Source organism: Equus asinus, chromosome 18 (assembly GCF_041296235.1).
Source record: "Equus asinus isolate D_3611 breed Donkey chromosome 18, EquAss-T2T_v2, whole genome shotgun sequence".
NCBI classification, from domain to species: Eukaryota; Metazoa; Chordata; class Mammalia; order Perissodactyla; family Equidae; genus Equus; species Equus asinus.
In genome coordinates this window covers 39,510,380-39,525,779 of record NC_091807.1, presented here as the reverse complement: position 1 = coordinate 39,525,779, position 15,400 = coordinate 39,510,380, and the positions used below count along the sequence as shown (strand labels likewise).

The following is a 15,400-nucleotide window of genomic DNA, read 5'->3' as shown; positions in this document are numbered from 1 at the left end:
GGTCCCCAGGAGACACTGAGAGAACAGGTGGATGGCCCAGGACAGGTGCAACAGGTGCACCCAGAGTGTCCACTGCCCCATGTGGGTCCCAGGCTCTCCCTTCTTCTTTTTTTTTTTTTTTAAAGATTTTATTTTTTCCTTTTTCTCCCCAAAGCCCCCCGGTACATAGTTGTGTATTTTTCGTTGTGGGTTCTTCTAGTTGTGTCATGTGGGACACTGCCTCAGCGTGGTCTGATGAGCAGTGCCATGTCTGCGCCCAGGATTCGAACTAACGAAGCACTGGGCCGCCTGCAGCGGAGCGCGCGAACTTAACCACTCGGCCACGGGGCCAGCCCCTCTCCCTTCTTTTTTTGAAGGAAGATTAGCCCTGAGCTAACTACTGCCAATCTCCCTTTTTTTGCTGAGGAAGACTGGCCCTGAGCTAACATCCAAGCCCATCTTTCTCTATTTTATACGTGGGATGACTACCACAGCATGGCATTTGCTAAGCGGTGCCAGATCTGCACCCAGGATCCGAACCTGTGAACCCCGGGCCGCTGAGAATCGGAACGTGTGAACTTAACCGCTGCACCACCTGGCTGGCCCCAGGCTCTCCCTTCTGATGCTTCCGATGCTTCTGAGCTCAGGAAACCCTTTACCCCATTACTTTACAGTAATGGCCTTTAAGATTGTACATCTGGTCCCTCCCTTGTCTCGTCCCGATTTCTGTGCCTCCTCCCTCTTTCCAGACGGGGCTCAGGCTGCCTCTGCTCACACTCCTTGGCTTCTAGGGGCCAAGGCTCAGAGGCACACCCACTGTCCCCTCTGTTGTCGGCTCCATTCCTGGCAGCCAGGCCTGTGCTGGCTCCCAGGGCAGAGGCAGTGCAGTGCTTGCCCACGGGGGGACCCACTTTCAGTTACTGCCACTATTATGGCCTACCTATTGGAGATGATTGGTCAATCTGATACATGCTTAATTGTTTAAATGTTTCATATATTTTTTTCTTTTTTTCCAAAAGCTTTCTCCAGCTAGTATTTAGTTAGCAACAAACTCTGATGAGGACATCATTGCTTGATGAGACACAAGCAGCGGATTAGCACCGGGATCCGGTGAGTGACTCACCTGCCTGAGAGCAAGAACAGGAGAGCAACACAGCGGCTCATCCCACTGGGAAGAAGGGATCCCGAGACACTGAGAAAAGACAGAACCCCTGACTTCTACTCACCCTGGGAAAATCAGAGATCACACCAGTGAGATTGCAAAATTGCTGGAATTTCACATTTGATCCTCTGAATACAGACTTCGAATTGAAGTGATTCAAGGCCCCTGAGGCGACCCCAGGACTCTGGGTGGGGAGACTGGATACGTTCCCCAGCTCCGGGAAAATCAAGAGCTGTGGCATCACGGAATGAGAGAGAAATGTCAGGTTTTCCAGGGCCTTTGGATAGAAAAAGCAATGCTAATTGCAGGTAAGACTTATGTGAGTAAACTAATTATAGACAGTAGTAATGACTCTGTCCGCTCACCCTGGGGCTCACACACTGTCCCAAACAACTTACACTTTTAACACATTTAGTGCTTAAAAAAAGCACTGAGATTTGTTATGAGTATTATTCGCCCAGAGAGGTTCAGCAGTGACTCCTACGCCACACAGCACGTACAAGGAAGAGCTGGATCCCCACTCAAGCATTTGGCCCCCAGAGCTCACCCTCCATGGCAGCCTGAAAACATCTGTCTGGACGCAGACCTGCAGCCATAAAGCAACGCCGATGCCACGAGCGGCGTGAGAGGCTGACTCCACATGCGGACAATGGTCAGACCATGTACAGCTGACAAGAGAGCTCTGACCCTCAACCCCCGTAACAACCATCCAGAAGCCAAACCACAGGCTGCAGCCAGGGGCCCAGAAGGTCAGCGCCTGGCCATGACAGACAGCTCCCTCATTTTTGCCTCTCCCACCTCTGACTCAGGACAACCAGAGAAAGCCACATATGTCCCTGAAGCTGGTCACACAGGACGCCCCAGTTGTAGAGAGCTCCCCCCCCTCAAGCCTGCCCAGGCCACAGCCTCCCACAGGGCACAGCCGAGCCCTCCTCTCCCACGGTAAGCTGTGCCCTCCCCTGCCTGTCTGAGTCTCTGCCAACCTAAGGGATGGGGTCACCCCTGCTCCCGCCGCTCTGAATAAACGGCCTCTGTGGGGTCTCATCTGGGTGGGACACGTTACTCCCACAGGTGTCCCATATCTGTAAAATGTGAGCGCCCGCAGACCCTGGTGCAGCAGGGAGAGACGCTCACACACCAGGAGGCATCTCAAGAAGGGTCAAAACCTTCGGCAGGACAGCGGGGGCCCCATGGAGCTGCAGGACGAGAGAGGCAGCAGTACCACCTTCCCCTCCCTCCTGAGCATCATTTTCTGAGGCTGGGTTTTCTACAGAGAGGAGTTTTCCATTTTTACGGGATCTGATCTGTCATTCATTCATTCACTCAACTATGAATGAATTATGGGACTGTCTCCTTCCCCACCCTGCAGGGCTCAGCCGCACCTGACCGCCACCCTGCCCTGAAGTTACACACCGGGCTGCGTCCTGGCAGGTGCCAGAAAGGCACACCTCCCCACACACTTGCTCTCGGCCACTCCCACTGGGGCTGAGCAATGTATGCTCCGCGCAGCGAGGCCCGGCCTGCTCCTGCAGAGTCAGCACCTGGGGGTGGGAGAGGGCCAGCGTCCACTGAGGTGCAGCCCTGGGCAGTGGTGAGCGCTGGATCTTTCTCAAAGGCCAGTCCTGTCCAGAAAACTCCCGGCACAGGCCCCACCCTGCCCCACGTAGGACACCAACCCTTCCCTGCCCAGGTGGCTGCGTCTATTCTAAATCCTAAAACAAATCCCGCCAGAAACAAGTCCTTTACTCACGTCCTTGATCTCACCGCCACCCCTACCCGAGCCTCAGGCTCACCCCCACCGCTGGACCCCTTTGCGCCCTTCTGGCCACCCACGTCAGCCCTTTACTGTGTACCCTGGCCACAAGCTTCTGATGTCCCCAACAGCCCACACCACAGGCCGGCACAGTGGGGCGTTGGCCCAGGCCTTGCAGCTGAGGAGCAAGGTGGGCAGGGCCTGACTCTGGGCTCCGGGACGCCCTGGTAGCCCCCTGACCCTCTCCCCAGCTCCTCCAGGTCCGGGCTGGGCTGGGCGCGGCTTCTCTGGACCCTGCCCCTGGCATTTCTCGGGTCCAGCTCCCCACTCCTCCCACTCATCTTCGGGCCCTAAAAGTCTCGGCCATTTCAGAACCCACCGCTGTCCATGGCACGCACGGGACAATGCTTCAGGCTGTGGGGACATGGAGACCAGGGCAGGACAGGGGGGTCTGGGGGGACTGGACCATCCGCATTCTGCGACCTGCACGCAAGGACCATGTACCCTCCGCATCCTCCGCAAGGCCCGGCCCGCCGCCACCCACATCCCCAGTCCCCCACCACCAGTTCCGGGGACCCCTCGACCGCGCCCACCCCGTGCAGCTCATAGTCACCCCCCACCTCCACCGCCCCCGCCCCCGCCCCCGCCCCGCCCCGCCACGCAGGGTCACGCCCCCACCCGCACCCTCTTGACTCCAGAGTCCCGGGGAGGACGACACCAAACCCCGGGCGGGGGGACCCCGCAGCGCAAGATCCTCGGTCCCGAGACGGTGCCCACAGAGGGGGCGGGAGCACTCGGGCTGCGGCCGTGCGCGTGCCCCGCGCCCATCTCGACGGGTCTGCGATCCCGCGCCAAGCCCGACCCAGACGGAAACCCCCTCCGCGGCGGGCGCCGTGGTCCCGCCCGCGCGTCACGTGATGCCGCGCCTGCTCCGGGTGGGAGGGGCCCTGGTCATCATTTATTGCCGCTCTCGCGGTCCACGGTCACTGGCCGCTCTCCGTGTCCACACTCGCTCTCCGTTCCCACCCCCGCCCACCGCCAGGATGATGTGCGGCGCGCCCTCCGCCACTCAGCCCGCCACGGCCGAGACCCAGGCCATAGCCGACCAGGTAGGCCGGGCCGCGGCGGGGCTGCCGAGCGGGGATGGGGTCGGAGTTCTGCCCGGGTCCTGGGGACCCGCCGCCCAGGACGCTGAGATGGCGGCTGGAGTGCAGGCGAGCGCTGGGTTCGGGGCCCGCGCCCAGGCTGGGTCACGGGAGAGCGCCCTCCTGCCCTGGGATGCGCACGGCGGGGCGCGGAGGGGCAGGGCCCTGCTGTGAACACCCTCGGGTAGATGGGAAAAATCGTGTAGAGAGAGAGCTGAGGATGCCGCAGGTGGGGTCGGTGAATCCGGGAAAGTGAGTACAGGGTCCTCACTGTGCTGTTGTTGCAACGCTGTGTGCCCAAGTGTGAAATCGTCTCCAGGTAAAAGGATTTGAAAACGGAATGCAAAGGGAGCGAACCGGCTGGGGGCATAGGCAGAGCCTGGTCCGACCCTGGGCGGCTGGCTGACCCCTCCCTCGGTTTCCTCATCGGTAGCCTGGGCGTGGGGAAGGCACCTGCAGGGGAGGTTCTGGTGAGGGTGGGTGAGGGGGCTGCCCCACCCATCCTCACGTGTCAGCAAGGTGAGACTTTACCAGCAAGACAAGGTGCAGGCCAGGAAGGCTGGAGGTCTGAGTCTGGAGAGGAAAGTAAGACAGACTTGTTCCCCTGTGACCTTCTCCCCTGCTGCTGCCCCTGGAAGCCTGGGCTGGTCAGCCCAGGGTCCTGCTCCGGGCTTGACCACATGATGGCGGGAAGGGGGTGAGTCAGTCCCATGAGACCTTTGAAAATGAGGACTTTGCAGGGATTCTGTGTGTGGGCCTCCCCTGGGCATGGTTCCTGCTCTTCCCCCCCAGCTGCTCCACAGCCCCGCCCTTCCCAACATTTCCTGGTTTTCCAGGCCCCAGAAATTCCCCACTGTCCCATGGAGGTTGCATGTGGGTGAGCACATTCAGCAGAGAGAGTTGCCGTCTCAAAGGGCCCCGTAACTTGGTGTTGATCACTTAAGGGTGACATGTAAGTGGCAGTATCACTGCTGCTGGGAGAGACTGTGGGGCAGCTGTGGGGGAGCCGGGCGCTGGCTGGGCGGCTCTAAGGGGAGAGGTGCAGGGTAGCATCCTGGAGGGCTCTGGGCTGCAGGTCAGGAGACAGAGGGAGAGGCTGACCCAGGTCAGAAGACGTCAGAGTCGTGCATTCTGTACCCACCTCCTGGAGAAGTGCCCACCAGCCATGTCCTTGTGCCTTCCCTGGCTGTCTGCCCCACCCTGGACCCCTGAGGGCCAGGAACAGGCAGCTTCTAACTTTCCTGGGGCCCTCTGTGCTCCCTTGGTACAACCCAGCCGGTCTTTCTCCCGGTCAACAAGGGAGTCAGTGAACTGTTGTCCCGCAGGCAGTGCCCTGGGCTGGCATTCCAGGCCTCCGCCTCTCCTGTTCCACCACCTCCATTTGGGTTTTCTCAGCTGTCCTTGCACACAGCTGTGGCTTTCCTGCCTCCACGCCTGGAGCGGGAAAAGAGACAGGCCATTCCTTCCCAGCCCCCGGGCAGGTCTGTGGGTGTCACTCGCCCTGCCTGGGCTTGTAGACCGTCTGCGGGGTCAGTTCCCTGCAGACCCAGCAGGCACTCTGCATGGACAAGTACAGGTAAGTGCCCAGGCACAGGTGGGTGCTGCCCCAGGGAGATGCACACACCACAGTGAGAACCTTCCAGCCGCGTGGACAGAGCAGGGGAGCTCCTGGACGGTGGCCACCTTCTCCCCGCCTGACGGCCCTCCTGGCCCTCACTGCCCACACTCCAGTCTTCTCTCCATCCTTACCCCCAGCAAGGGCCCTCCCTGAGGCCGCTGGAAGATCATGCAGCCGGGACTCAGTGCATGTAAGGAGGGAGAGCCCCCTTGTCTGCCAGCAACAGGCGTCTTTCTGCAGCTGGTTTAACTAAATCCTGGAACCCTCTGGCACCCATCTGGTCCCTCCAGCACAGAGTCAGCGTACACCAGTGCCCCCCTGTTTGTCTAGATAGCAGGCAGAACCCTTTCAAATCAGGTGAGATTTTAAATGAAAAAACAGGTCTCTCCTTCCCCCATAAAGATGCTCTGTTCCTGAAAGGCCAAGACCCTGGAAAACAGCACTGAACCAAAAGTACAGTGACTGACACCAAAGATCAGGCGCAGCCTCTGCCCAAGGGCCTGCATCCCAAAGAAACCCCTCCCAGTGCAGCGAAGCCCTTCCACCTGCACGCACAGGTCTGCAGCCTTATCTGCTGGAGGGGAAGAGAGGACCGCCGGAGCGGGCAGAGGGGAGAGTGCAGGGAATTAAGGCACGTCCGTAAGATGGAAGACTATGTTTAGTTTAAATTTTACCATTTCCTAGTTTTCAACTTTAAAACAGTAATTTGAAAATTATAAACATCCCTGAACCGTTGGCATGTCAGGTAGAAAGAACAGGGCATAAAGTTGTACATGGCATTGTGAGGATGAAAATAGAAAGATCTCCCAGGCCTAGAAAAGGGAGGGCAAGGAGGCGCAGCGGTGGTGTCGCTGAACCTGGGGAGAAGTGAGGCGTCGCTTCCTGAACGTCGGCGTCGGGGCTGAGTATACCGCGTCCCCTCCGTGATAGAGACACGTCGCGTCACAGAACGTCTGTGCAGGGCGGCGTCGGAATGCGGTTTGTAAGACAAACGTCAGACACGAGGTCTTGTGTGAGTTGCTGTGGCAGGAGCAGCGGCATCTCGATTTTTCCATTCTCTCCCCTTCCCCAGGTGAGGTCACAGCTGGAGGAGAAGGAAAATAAGAAGTTCCCTATTTTTAAGGCTGTGGAGTTCCGGAGCCAGGTGGTCGCAGGGACAAACCACTTCATCAAGGTGGGGTGTCTGCCCCGTGGGGGGTCTGGCCTGATGGGTGCTCGTGCAGAAGTGGGTGGCATGGGCTCATAGGTGCCATCTCAGGAGTGCTTAAAGGGGGATCCTGGCCAGCCCCTGCTTCAGGGGTTTGTGGCCTCTAAAACGAATGTGTCTACGTGTGTGTGTGCCTGTGTGTGCACACGCCAGCCTCCTTGGAGAGAGGACCGAGCCTCTTGGGGAAGTGATGGCTCTGATGGAGTGAGTGTGGGGTGCAAGGGTGTCGCTGGGGTAACCAGGGCGTCTGGTGCACTTGAAGGAAGGAGAGGGGAATGTCATCAGCCCCGTCACTGATGACCTGAAGGGACATGGCTCCCCCACATCCAGGCTTTTCGCAGACTGTCGCGTCCAAGAGGGGGTCAGAGGCTGAACCTGCCCCCTCACTCCACTCTCTCCTTCCAGGTTCAGGTTGGCGATGACGACTTCGTGCACATTCGAGTGTTTAAAAGCCTCCCACACGAAAACAAGCCCCCGGCCTTGTCCAGCTATCAGACCAACAAAGCCAGGCACGACGAGCTGTCGTATTTCTAGCTCCTGAGCTTGAACAGAGCCCGTGTTCCATGTGGGTCTCCGTCCTCTGAGGACGTGTGTCTGGGATCATAAATGAGTGTCGTCTCTACGCTGTGCCACACGGGGTGGAGGGGGTGCTACGTGCCTTTCTGTGTCTGTGCATCTAACTTTCACTGTGTTGATTTTTCTCCTACCAATCAATGACCTTAACTAAATTCCCTTGAAAGAGGGCTTATTTTCCTTAATTATATATATTTTAAAGTTTACAAGTTTCCTGTTTTTGGTTCTTTTCTTCATTAAAAGCATAATCACAGTATAGAGGAGTCCAGAGGTGAGGGTGACATCTGTAAAAGGGCTTTCAGAGGCAGGTGACAGCTGTCCGGTTGGAGCCCCTCCTGGGCCGTGTGCTGACCTGAGCTGGCCGAGACCCTTCCACCTGAGGAGCCGAGCCCAGGGGTCTGCCCAGGGTCACAGCAAGTGGGCGGTAGACCCAGGATTCCAGGAGCCTGTGTTCTAACCGTGGCTCCACATGCTGTCCCCTTGCCTCTGTGTCGTGTCTCCAGGCCTCGGTTTCCCCCATAAAATGAAAGAATCTGAGTAGCTGTGATTCTGGAGCATCAGTTTCAGATGCACTCAGACAGTCACACACTTTACACCCGGTAGAGATGCCCAGATGCGTGTGGGAGAGGCAGGGACATCCGGGGTCACTAGGTGCTCGTGCAGAGTGGCTGGAGCTGCCCAGAGCGCCGTCAGCCTGGAGGCCCTCTGGGCTTGTCTGCTGAGCGGCGTGGCTCCGAACCCCAGCATCCGGCAAGAGCACGTCCGTTTAGTACCACTTCTGTCCCCAGCAGGACGCTGCCTGTTACTGAGTGCAATGAAAAAGTGTGCCCCATATGTTCTAAGAGTACAGCCTATTCAGTGAAATGTCTCTGGTTCTGCATCACAGCAGAAAGTGCATTCCTGAGGGCAAAGTCGGTCTGACGTTCCTGAACTCTGCTTTCCCTCTGCTGGTGGCGACTGGTATCTGTGCCAGGTCCGCAGCTGAAGGACCGGGCTCTCCAGGCCATGAGGGTGTGAAGAGCAGAAGGGTCGGAGCAGACCGTGAGCAGAGCTTTGAGAGCGGCGATAAGAGGACTCTGAAGACTGGGCTGTGGGCATCCTGTTCTGTTTCTGGGAGCGATGAGAATAAAAACTGCCTAACATCCTCTTAGTCTTGCACACACAGTCGGGCACTTCTGCATTGAAATGAAGACGCAATATGTTTTCCACCTGGGGCCTTCCGGTGAAAGGCAGGTGGGGTGGTGCCATCTGGGATGCTGAGAGGGACCCACGGCCCATGCCTGCAGGAGGGGAGCAGGAATCAGCAGGGACAGCAGCCAGGGAGACCCCCCATGGAGGCAGGTCTCACCACCAGGTAAGAGTGGCAGCCTCATGGGCTGGGCTGTGTTCCTGGGGTGAAGACAGACGTTAGAGACTAGAGAGGTGAGGGCTGCACAGCGTTGTGGGGGGACTGAATGCCACCGCACTGTGCACTTCAGTGGTTCAATGTGTGTGGTGGGCGTTTCACCTGCATACAAACACCCCGCGTCAGATGGTGAACCAGAGCCCGGTTGTGGGCACTTGGCAGTGCTGTTGGGGGACAGACCCTGTGCTGGGGCTCTTCCATTTGCCACCCTGGCCCAGCCTCTGGGCTCCGCCCTGCCCTGGGCCCTGACCTGTGTGGATGCCCTCCCCCTGTGGCTCTGAGCCCCTCGCTGCCGGGACCACCTCGGGGGCTCCTGCTGGTGCCCTCCCTTCTACAGGACGTTTCTGGCCTTTCTGGCAACTTCCCCGCCAGGTAGCCCTTTGAGCCAGGCTCCTAAATGCTCCCCTTATGGCCACCCTGGGGCTCTGCACCACCCCGTATGATTCCACAGGCTTGTGAGTGGCCCCTTTATAAGGGCTCCTCAGATCACCCCTGTCAAAGTGCCATCTGTCTCCCGGGGACCTGGGTTGATGTAAATGCCCAGAAGACACTGACATAGGCCGCCCACCACGAGAGTCACAGACCCTAATTCTCAAGCTCTCCAGGCAGAGAGAAGACCTCTGGGTGGGCAGGCTCCTGTCCCTGGCCCACCCCGTCCTTTCTCAGCCGCCCTCACCAGAGTCTCTTACCCTCACCTGGAATTCTCAGGGAAGTCATTTTCCCAAAGCCTGAGGGGTCTGCAAGCCCTGCACACCTGCTGGCTGAACAGGCCCGCTGTGCTGTGCTGTACTGTGTGATGCCCAGGTTCTCTCCATACCAGGCGCTGACCCACATGGACGCCTTCATCCTCTGGCCCGGCCCCTTGCTGCGGGGACCACCTCAGGGTTGCTGTGGCTGCTCTCTCTTCCACAGGGCTTTTCTCCCGGTTCTGGGAACTCGCCAGAGGGCCGCTGGGGGTGGTCAGATGAAGGGCCCGGGTCCTTACCAGCTGGAGAGGAGCTCACCTGCCACACTCCACTCTCTAGTTGCCCTCAGACACGGTGCCTCCAGAACTCAGGGTCCGCTGGTCCAGATGAGATCAGATGCGTGTTAGACCAGATAGGGGCACACTGATGTGGCCTGGAGACCACGGCGGACGTGGGTGAGCCGTCTCGTTATGAGGTGGAGTAATCGAGCTGTCTGGAGGCGGCCTCACTTCACCTTTCTATCCTCAGAGAAGAGGGATGCGGCTCCAGCATGCAAGGGCCAGAAGAAGACTCTAGCATTCCAGAGGAAAGGGGGAATTCCTCTAGAACCTGGCTGTGGGGCAGGCTTGTCATCTCTGACTCAGAATCCAGTTACGATAGAGGAGCCATGGACGCACCTATACACCAAGGGGGAAGAAGAACTTTTGCATGGCAAAGACCACCACCAAGTCAAAGAAAAATGACAAACTTGGAGAACATACCGCAACTTATAGAGGAAGGGTTAACGCTGCTCATGCATAAAGAACTCTGAAGAGAGGGGAGAACAGGAGGAGAATTCCTATAGGAGATGGGAAAGACCTCAACAGACGATGCACAAAGACTCTTCAAACGTCCACTGAACTCTCAGTGAGAGAAGCGCGAGGTCAGCCACGCTGAGCTCCTCTTCTTTCCAGTTCCGCTGGAACCCCCGGGAGCTCACTGACCACCCTGTGGCCGGACTGGGGGGACGCGGCCTCAGAGGGAGAGGGCGCTCCCTTTCCCGCCCCCCTTGCCAATTCTGAGTACCAGCTTCGGGCATTGATCAAGTGTCACTGCTCCTCCTGGGTCCAATTCCTTCACCCCGGGAGGTGACAGTGCTGGTCCTTCTAGCCCGGCAGGTACCACACTCGCCCTGTGGCTCACCCACACCTTGTAACTAAGTCCTCAGGTCATCTCCAGACCACACCAGGACCTTGCTCTGCCAGAAAGGCAGAGAGAAAGTGGGGGAGCAGATGTGAAATGCAAAAAGGTGGCGCCCTTCTTAAGGGGACCTGGGTGCCCTCTCTCAGACCACACACGCACGTGCCCGTCCAGCCGTCAGTCCCACTGCACATTGGTTTGTACCCCTGTAATACTGGTGTGAGTATTTTGGTCATTTGCCTCCCCCACTTGACCAGAAGCATGGTGTCCGCAGTGCCTGGCACCTGGTAGGTAGCTGACACATGACCGAATGACGGGACGAGGATGGAACCCCTCATCTAATTCAGGGCTCTCTGGTAGTGACGTGTTCCCAGCTCACCTCTGTAGGCCCCGAGTCTGCGCCTCCCTCGCCTGCGACTCCTGATCTGGCCCCGGGCTTTGCACCGACGCCCCACCCAGCGGGACCCACAGCTGCCCCGAGGTCAGGCAGCACACCTCAAAGGCCCAGGGCTGCCCACCCCTGTGGGTGAACTTTGACCAGTTAGAAGAGAAGGGAGGGAGCAAGCGAGACTGTGGTCCCCATGGCCCCTCCAGAGATGCCCCCACGTGACCCAGCAGCCCAGCGGGACTCCTGGCCAGCTGGGTCAGCACCTTCTCTCCCTCCCCTGCCTCACTCCCCTCCTCTGGCCTCACCCCACAACCCTGGGATGGCACCTCCCGAATAACACTGGAGCTTGAAGCTCGGCCCGCTCCTTTCCAGGAACTCAGACTGTGAGAGCCCTAAGCCAACGTGGTCTCAAGGGTGGGCCTGGACATGAGGCCTGTCTTCCCGCCCCCTGGGGAAGCCTGCACATGCGTCCTCTCAATGGTTGAGGTTCGAGGGCCTGCGTGATCCTCCTGCTGGACACTTGGCTCAGAGCCTCTGAGAGGGAAAGGTGACCAGGTCAGGACGTGCCCCACCCCTCCCTGGTCCCCATCACAGGATGTGTCGGGTAGAGTAACAGTCCCCCAGGATGCCTGTGCTCAGTGCCCGGAACCTGTGAATGTTACCTTACAGAGCAAAAGGGACTTTCAGATGTGTTTAGGATGAGGACCCTGGATGGCAGATGTCCTGGGTCATCTGGGTGGGCCCAGTGTCATCACAGCATCCTTACATGAGGCAGGCGGGAGGGTCTGTTGGAGAGTGAGGGGCTACACTGCTGGCTTTGGAGATGGAGGGGGCCACGAGCCAAGGAATGTAGGTGCCTCTAGAAGCTGGAACAGGCGGGGAACAGACTCCCAGGAGCCTCCAGGAGGAACCAGCCCTGCCCACCCATTTTTAGCCTTCTGGCCCCTAGAACGGCACAAGGGGACATTCATGTGGCTTTAAGTCACTACACTGTGGGACTGTGTTAGAGCAGCCACAGGAAATTCATCCACCAGGACTGGGCCTCGGGGCCAGGAGGGCCTCGCTGGGGAGCTAGGCAGCACGGGGAGGGCCCCAGTGAGCTTGACAGGTGGACTCGGAGGTGCTTCAGACGCGAAGAGAGCCCACCTCCGCCCCCACCCTTCCCCTGGCCTTTCTGGCAGAGCAAGGAGCCTGGGTGGCCAGGAGATGACCTGAGGACTTAGTTACAAGGTGTGGGTGAGCCACAGGGCGAGTGTGGTACCTGCCGGGCTAGAAGGACCAGCACTGTCACCTCCCGGGGTGAAGGAATTGGACCCAGGAGGAGCAGTGACACTTGATCAATGCCCGAAGCTGGTCCTCGGAATTGGCAAGGGGGGCGGGAAAGGGAGCGCCCTCTCCCTCTGAGGCCGCGTCCCCCCAGTCCGGCCACAGGGTGGTCAGTGAGCTCCCGGGGGTTCCAGCGGAACTGGAAAGAAGAGGAGCTCAGCGCGGCTGACCTCGTGCTTCTCTCACTGAGAGTTCAGTGGACGTTTGAAGAGTTTTTGTGCATTGTCTGTTGAGGTCTTTCCCATCTCCTATAGGAATTCTCCTCCTTTTCTCCCCTCTCTTCAGAGTTCTTTATGCATGAGCAGCGTTAACCCTTCCTCTATAAGCTGCGATATGTTCTCCAAGTTTGTCATTTTCCTTTGACTTGGTGGTGGTCTTTGCCATGCAAAAGTTCTTCTTCCCCCTTGGTGTATAGGTGCGTCCATGGCTCCTCTATCGTAACTGGATTCTGAGTCAGAGGTGACAAGCCTGCCCCACACCCAGGTTCTAGAGAAATTCCCCCTTTCCTCTGGAATGCTAGAGTCTTCTTCTGGCCCTTGCATGCTGGAGCCGCGTCCCTCTTCTCTGAGGATAGAAAGGTGAAGTGAGGCCGCCTCCAGGCAGCTCGATTACTCCACCTCATAATGAGACGGCTCACCCACATCCGCCGTGGTCTCCAGGCCACATCAGTGCCGTGTGCCCCTATCTGGTCTAACATGCATCTGACCTCATCTGGACCAGCGGACCCTGAGTTCTGGAGGCACCGTGTCTGAGGGCAACTAGAGAGTGGAGTGTGGCAGGTGAGCTCCTCCCCAGCTGGTAAGGACCTGGGCCCTTCATCTGACCACCCCCAGCGGCCCTCTGGCGAGTTCCCAGAACCGGGAGAAAAGCCCTGTGGAAGAGAGAGCAGCCACAGCAGCCCTGAGGTGGTCCCCGCAGCAAGGGGCCGGGCCAGAGGATGAAGGCGTCCATGTGGGTCAGCGCCTGGTATGGAGAGAACCTGGGCATCACACAGTACAGCACAGCACAGCGGGCCTGTTCAGCCAGCAGGTGTGCAGGGCTTGCAGACCCCTCAGGCTTTGGGAAAATGACTTCCCTGAGAATTCCAGGTGAGGGTAAGAGACTCTGGTGAGGGCGGCTGAGAAAGGACGGGGTGGGCCAGGGACAGGAGCCTGCCCACCCAGAGGTCTTCTCTCTGCCTGGAGAGCTTGAGAATTAGGGTCTGTGACTCTCGTGGTGGGCGGCCTATGTCAGTGTCTTCTGGGCATTTACATCAACCCAGGTCCCCGGGAGACAGATGGCACTTTGACAGGGGTGATCTGAGGAGCCCTTATAAAGGGGCCACTCACAAGCCTGTGGAATCGCACGGGGTGGTGCAGAGCCCCAGGGTGGCCATAAGGGGAGCATTTAGGAGCCTGGCTAAAAGGGCTACCTGGCCAGCGAGTTGCCAGAAAGGCCAGAAATGTCCTGTAGAAGGGAGGGCACCAGCAGGAGCCCCCGAGGTGGTCCCGGCAGCGAGGGGCTCAGAGCCACAGGGGGAGGGCATCCACACAGGTCAGGGCCCAGGGCAGGGCGGAGCCCAGAGGCTGGGCCAGGGTGGCAAACGGAAGAGCCCCAGCACAGGGTCTGTCCCCCAACAGCACTGCCAAGTGCCCACAACCGGGCTCTGGTTCACCATCTGACGCGGGGTGTTTGTATGCAGGTGAAACGCCCACCACACACATTGAACCACTGAAGTGCACAGTGCGGTGGCATTCAGTCCCCCCACAACGCTGTGCAGCCCTCACCTCTCTAGTCTCTAACGTCTGTCTTCACCCCAGGAACACAGCCCAGCCCATGAGGCTGCCACTCTTACCTGGTGGTGAGACCTGCCTCCATGGGGGGTCTCCCTGGCTGCTGTCCCTGCTGATTCCTGCTCCCCTCCTGCAGGCATGGGCCGTGGGTCCCTCTCAGCATCCCAGATGGCACCACCCCACCTGCCTTTCACCGGAAGGCCCCAGGTGGAAAATATATTGCGTCTTCATTTCAATGCAGAAGTGCCCGACTGTGTGTGCAAGACTAAGAGGATGTTAGGCAGTTTTTATTCTCATCGCTCCCAGAAACAGAACAGGATGCCCACAGCCCAGTCTTCAGAGTCCTCTTATCGCCGCTCTCAAAGCTCTGCTCACGGTCTGCTCCGACCCTTCTGCTCTTCACGCCGTCACGGCCTGGAGAGCCCGGTCCTTCAGCTGCGGACCTGGCACAGATACCAGTCGCCACCAGCAGAGGGAAAGCAGAGTTCAGGAACGTCAGACCGACTTTGCCCTCAGGAATGCACTTTCTGCTGTGATGCAGAACCAGAGACATTTCACTGAATAGGCTGTACTCTTAGAACATATGGGGCACACTTTTTCATTGCACTCAGTAACAGGCAGCGTCCTGCTGGGGACAGAAGTGGTACTAAACGGACGTGCTCTTGCCGGATGCTGGGGTTCGGAGCCACGCCGCTCAGCAGACAAGCCCAGAGGGCCTCCAGGCTGACGGCGCTCTGGGCAGCTCCAGCCACTCTGCACGAGCACCTAGTGACCCGGGATGTCCCTGCCTCTCCCACACGCATCTGGGCATCTCTACCGGGTGTAAAGTGTGTGACTGTCTGAGTGCATCTGAAACTGATGCTCCAGAATCACAGCTACTCAGATTCTTTCATTTTATGGGGGAAACCGAGGCCTGGAGACACGACACAGAGGCAAGGGGACAGCATGTGGAGCCACGGTTAGAACACAGGCTCCTGGAATCCTGGGTCTACCGCCCACTTGCTGTGACCCTGGGCAGACCCCTGGGCTCGGCTCCTCAGGTGGAAGGGTCTCGGCCAGCTCAGGTCAGCACACGGCCCAGGAGGGGCTCCAACCGGACAGCTGTCACCTGCCTCTGAAAGCCCTTTTACAGATGTCACCCTCACCTCTGGACTCCTCTATACTGTGATTATGCTTTTAGATGAAGAAAAAAAACCCAAAACAGGAA

The 15,400-nt window shown here is 58.6% G+C and overlaps 1 protein-coding gene across 1 annotated transcript; it reads left to right on the top strand.

Annotated features, from left to right (window-relative positions):
• The first annotated feature begins 3,579 nt into the window (after positions 1-3,579).
• On the top strand, positions 3,580-7,646 carry LOC106825312 (cystatin-B). Its single transcript, XM_014832016.2, has 3 exons — positions 3,580-4,003; positions 6,730-6,831; positions 7,270-7,646. Exons 1-3 carry the CDS (start codon positions 3,812-3,814, stop codon positions 7,396-7,398), a joined length of 423 nt encoding a protein of 140 aa, XP_014687502.2. The 5' UTR covers positions 3,580-3,811; the 3' UTR covers positions 7,399-7,646.
• Positions 7,647-15,400: the final 7,754 nt, after the last annotated feature.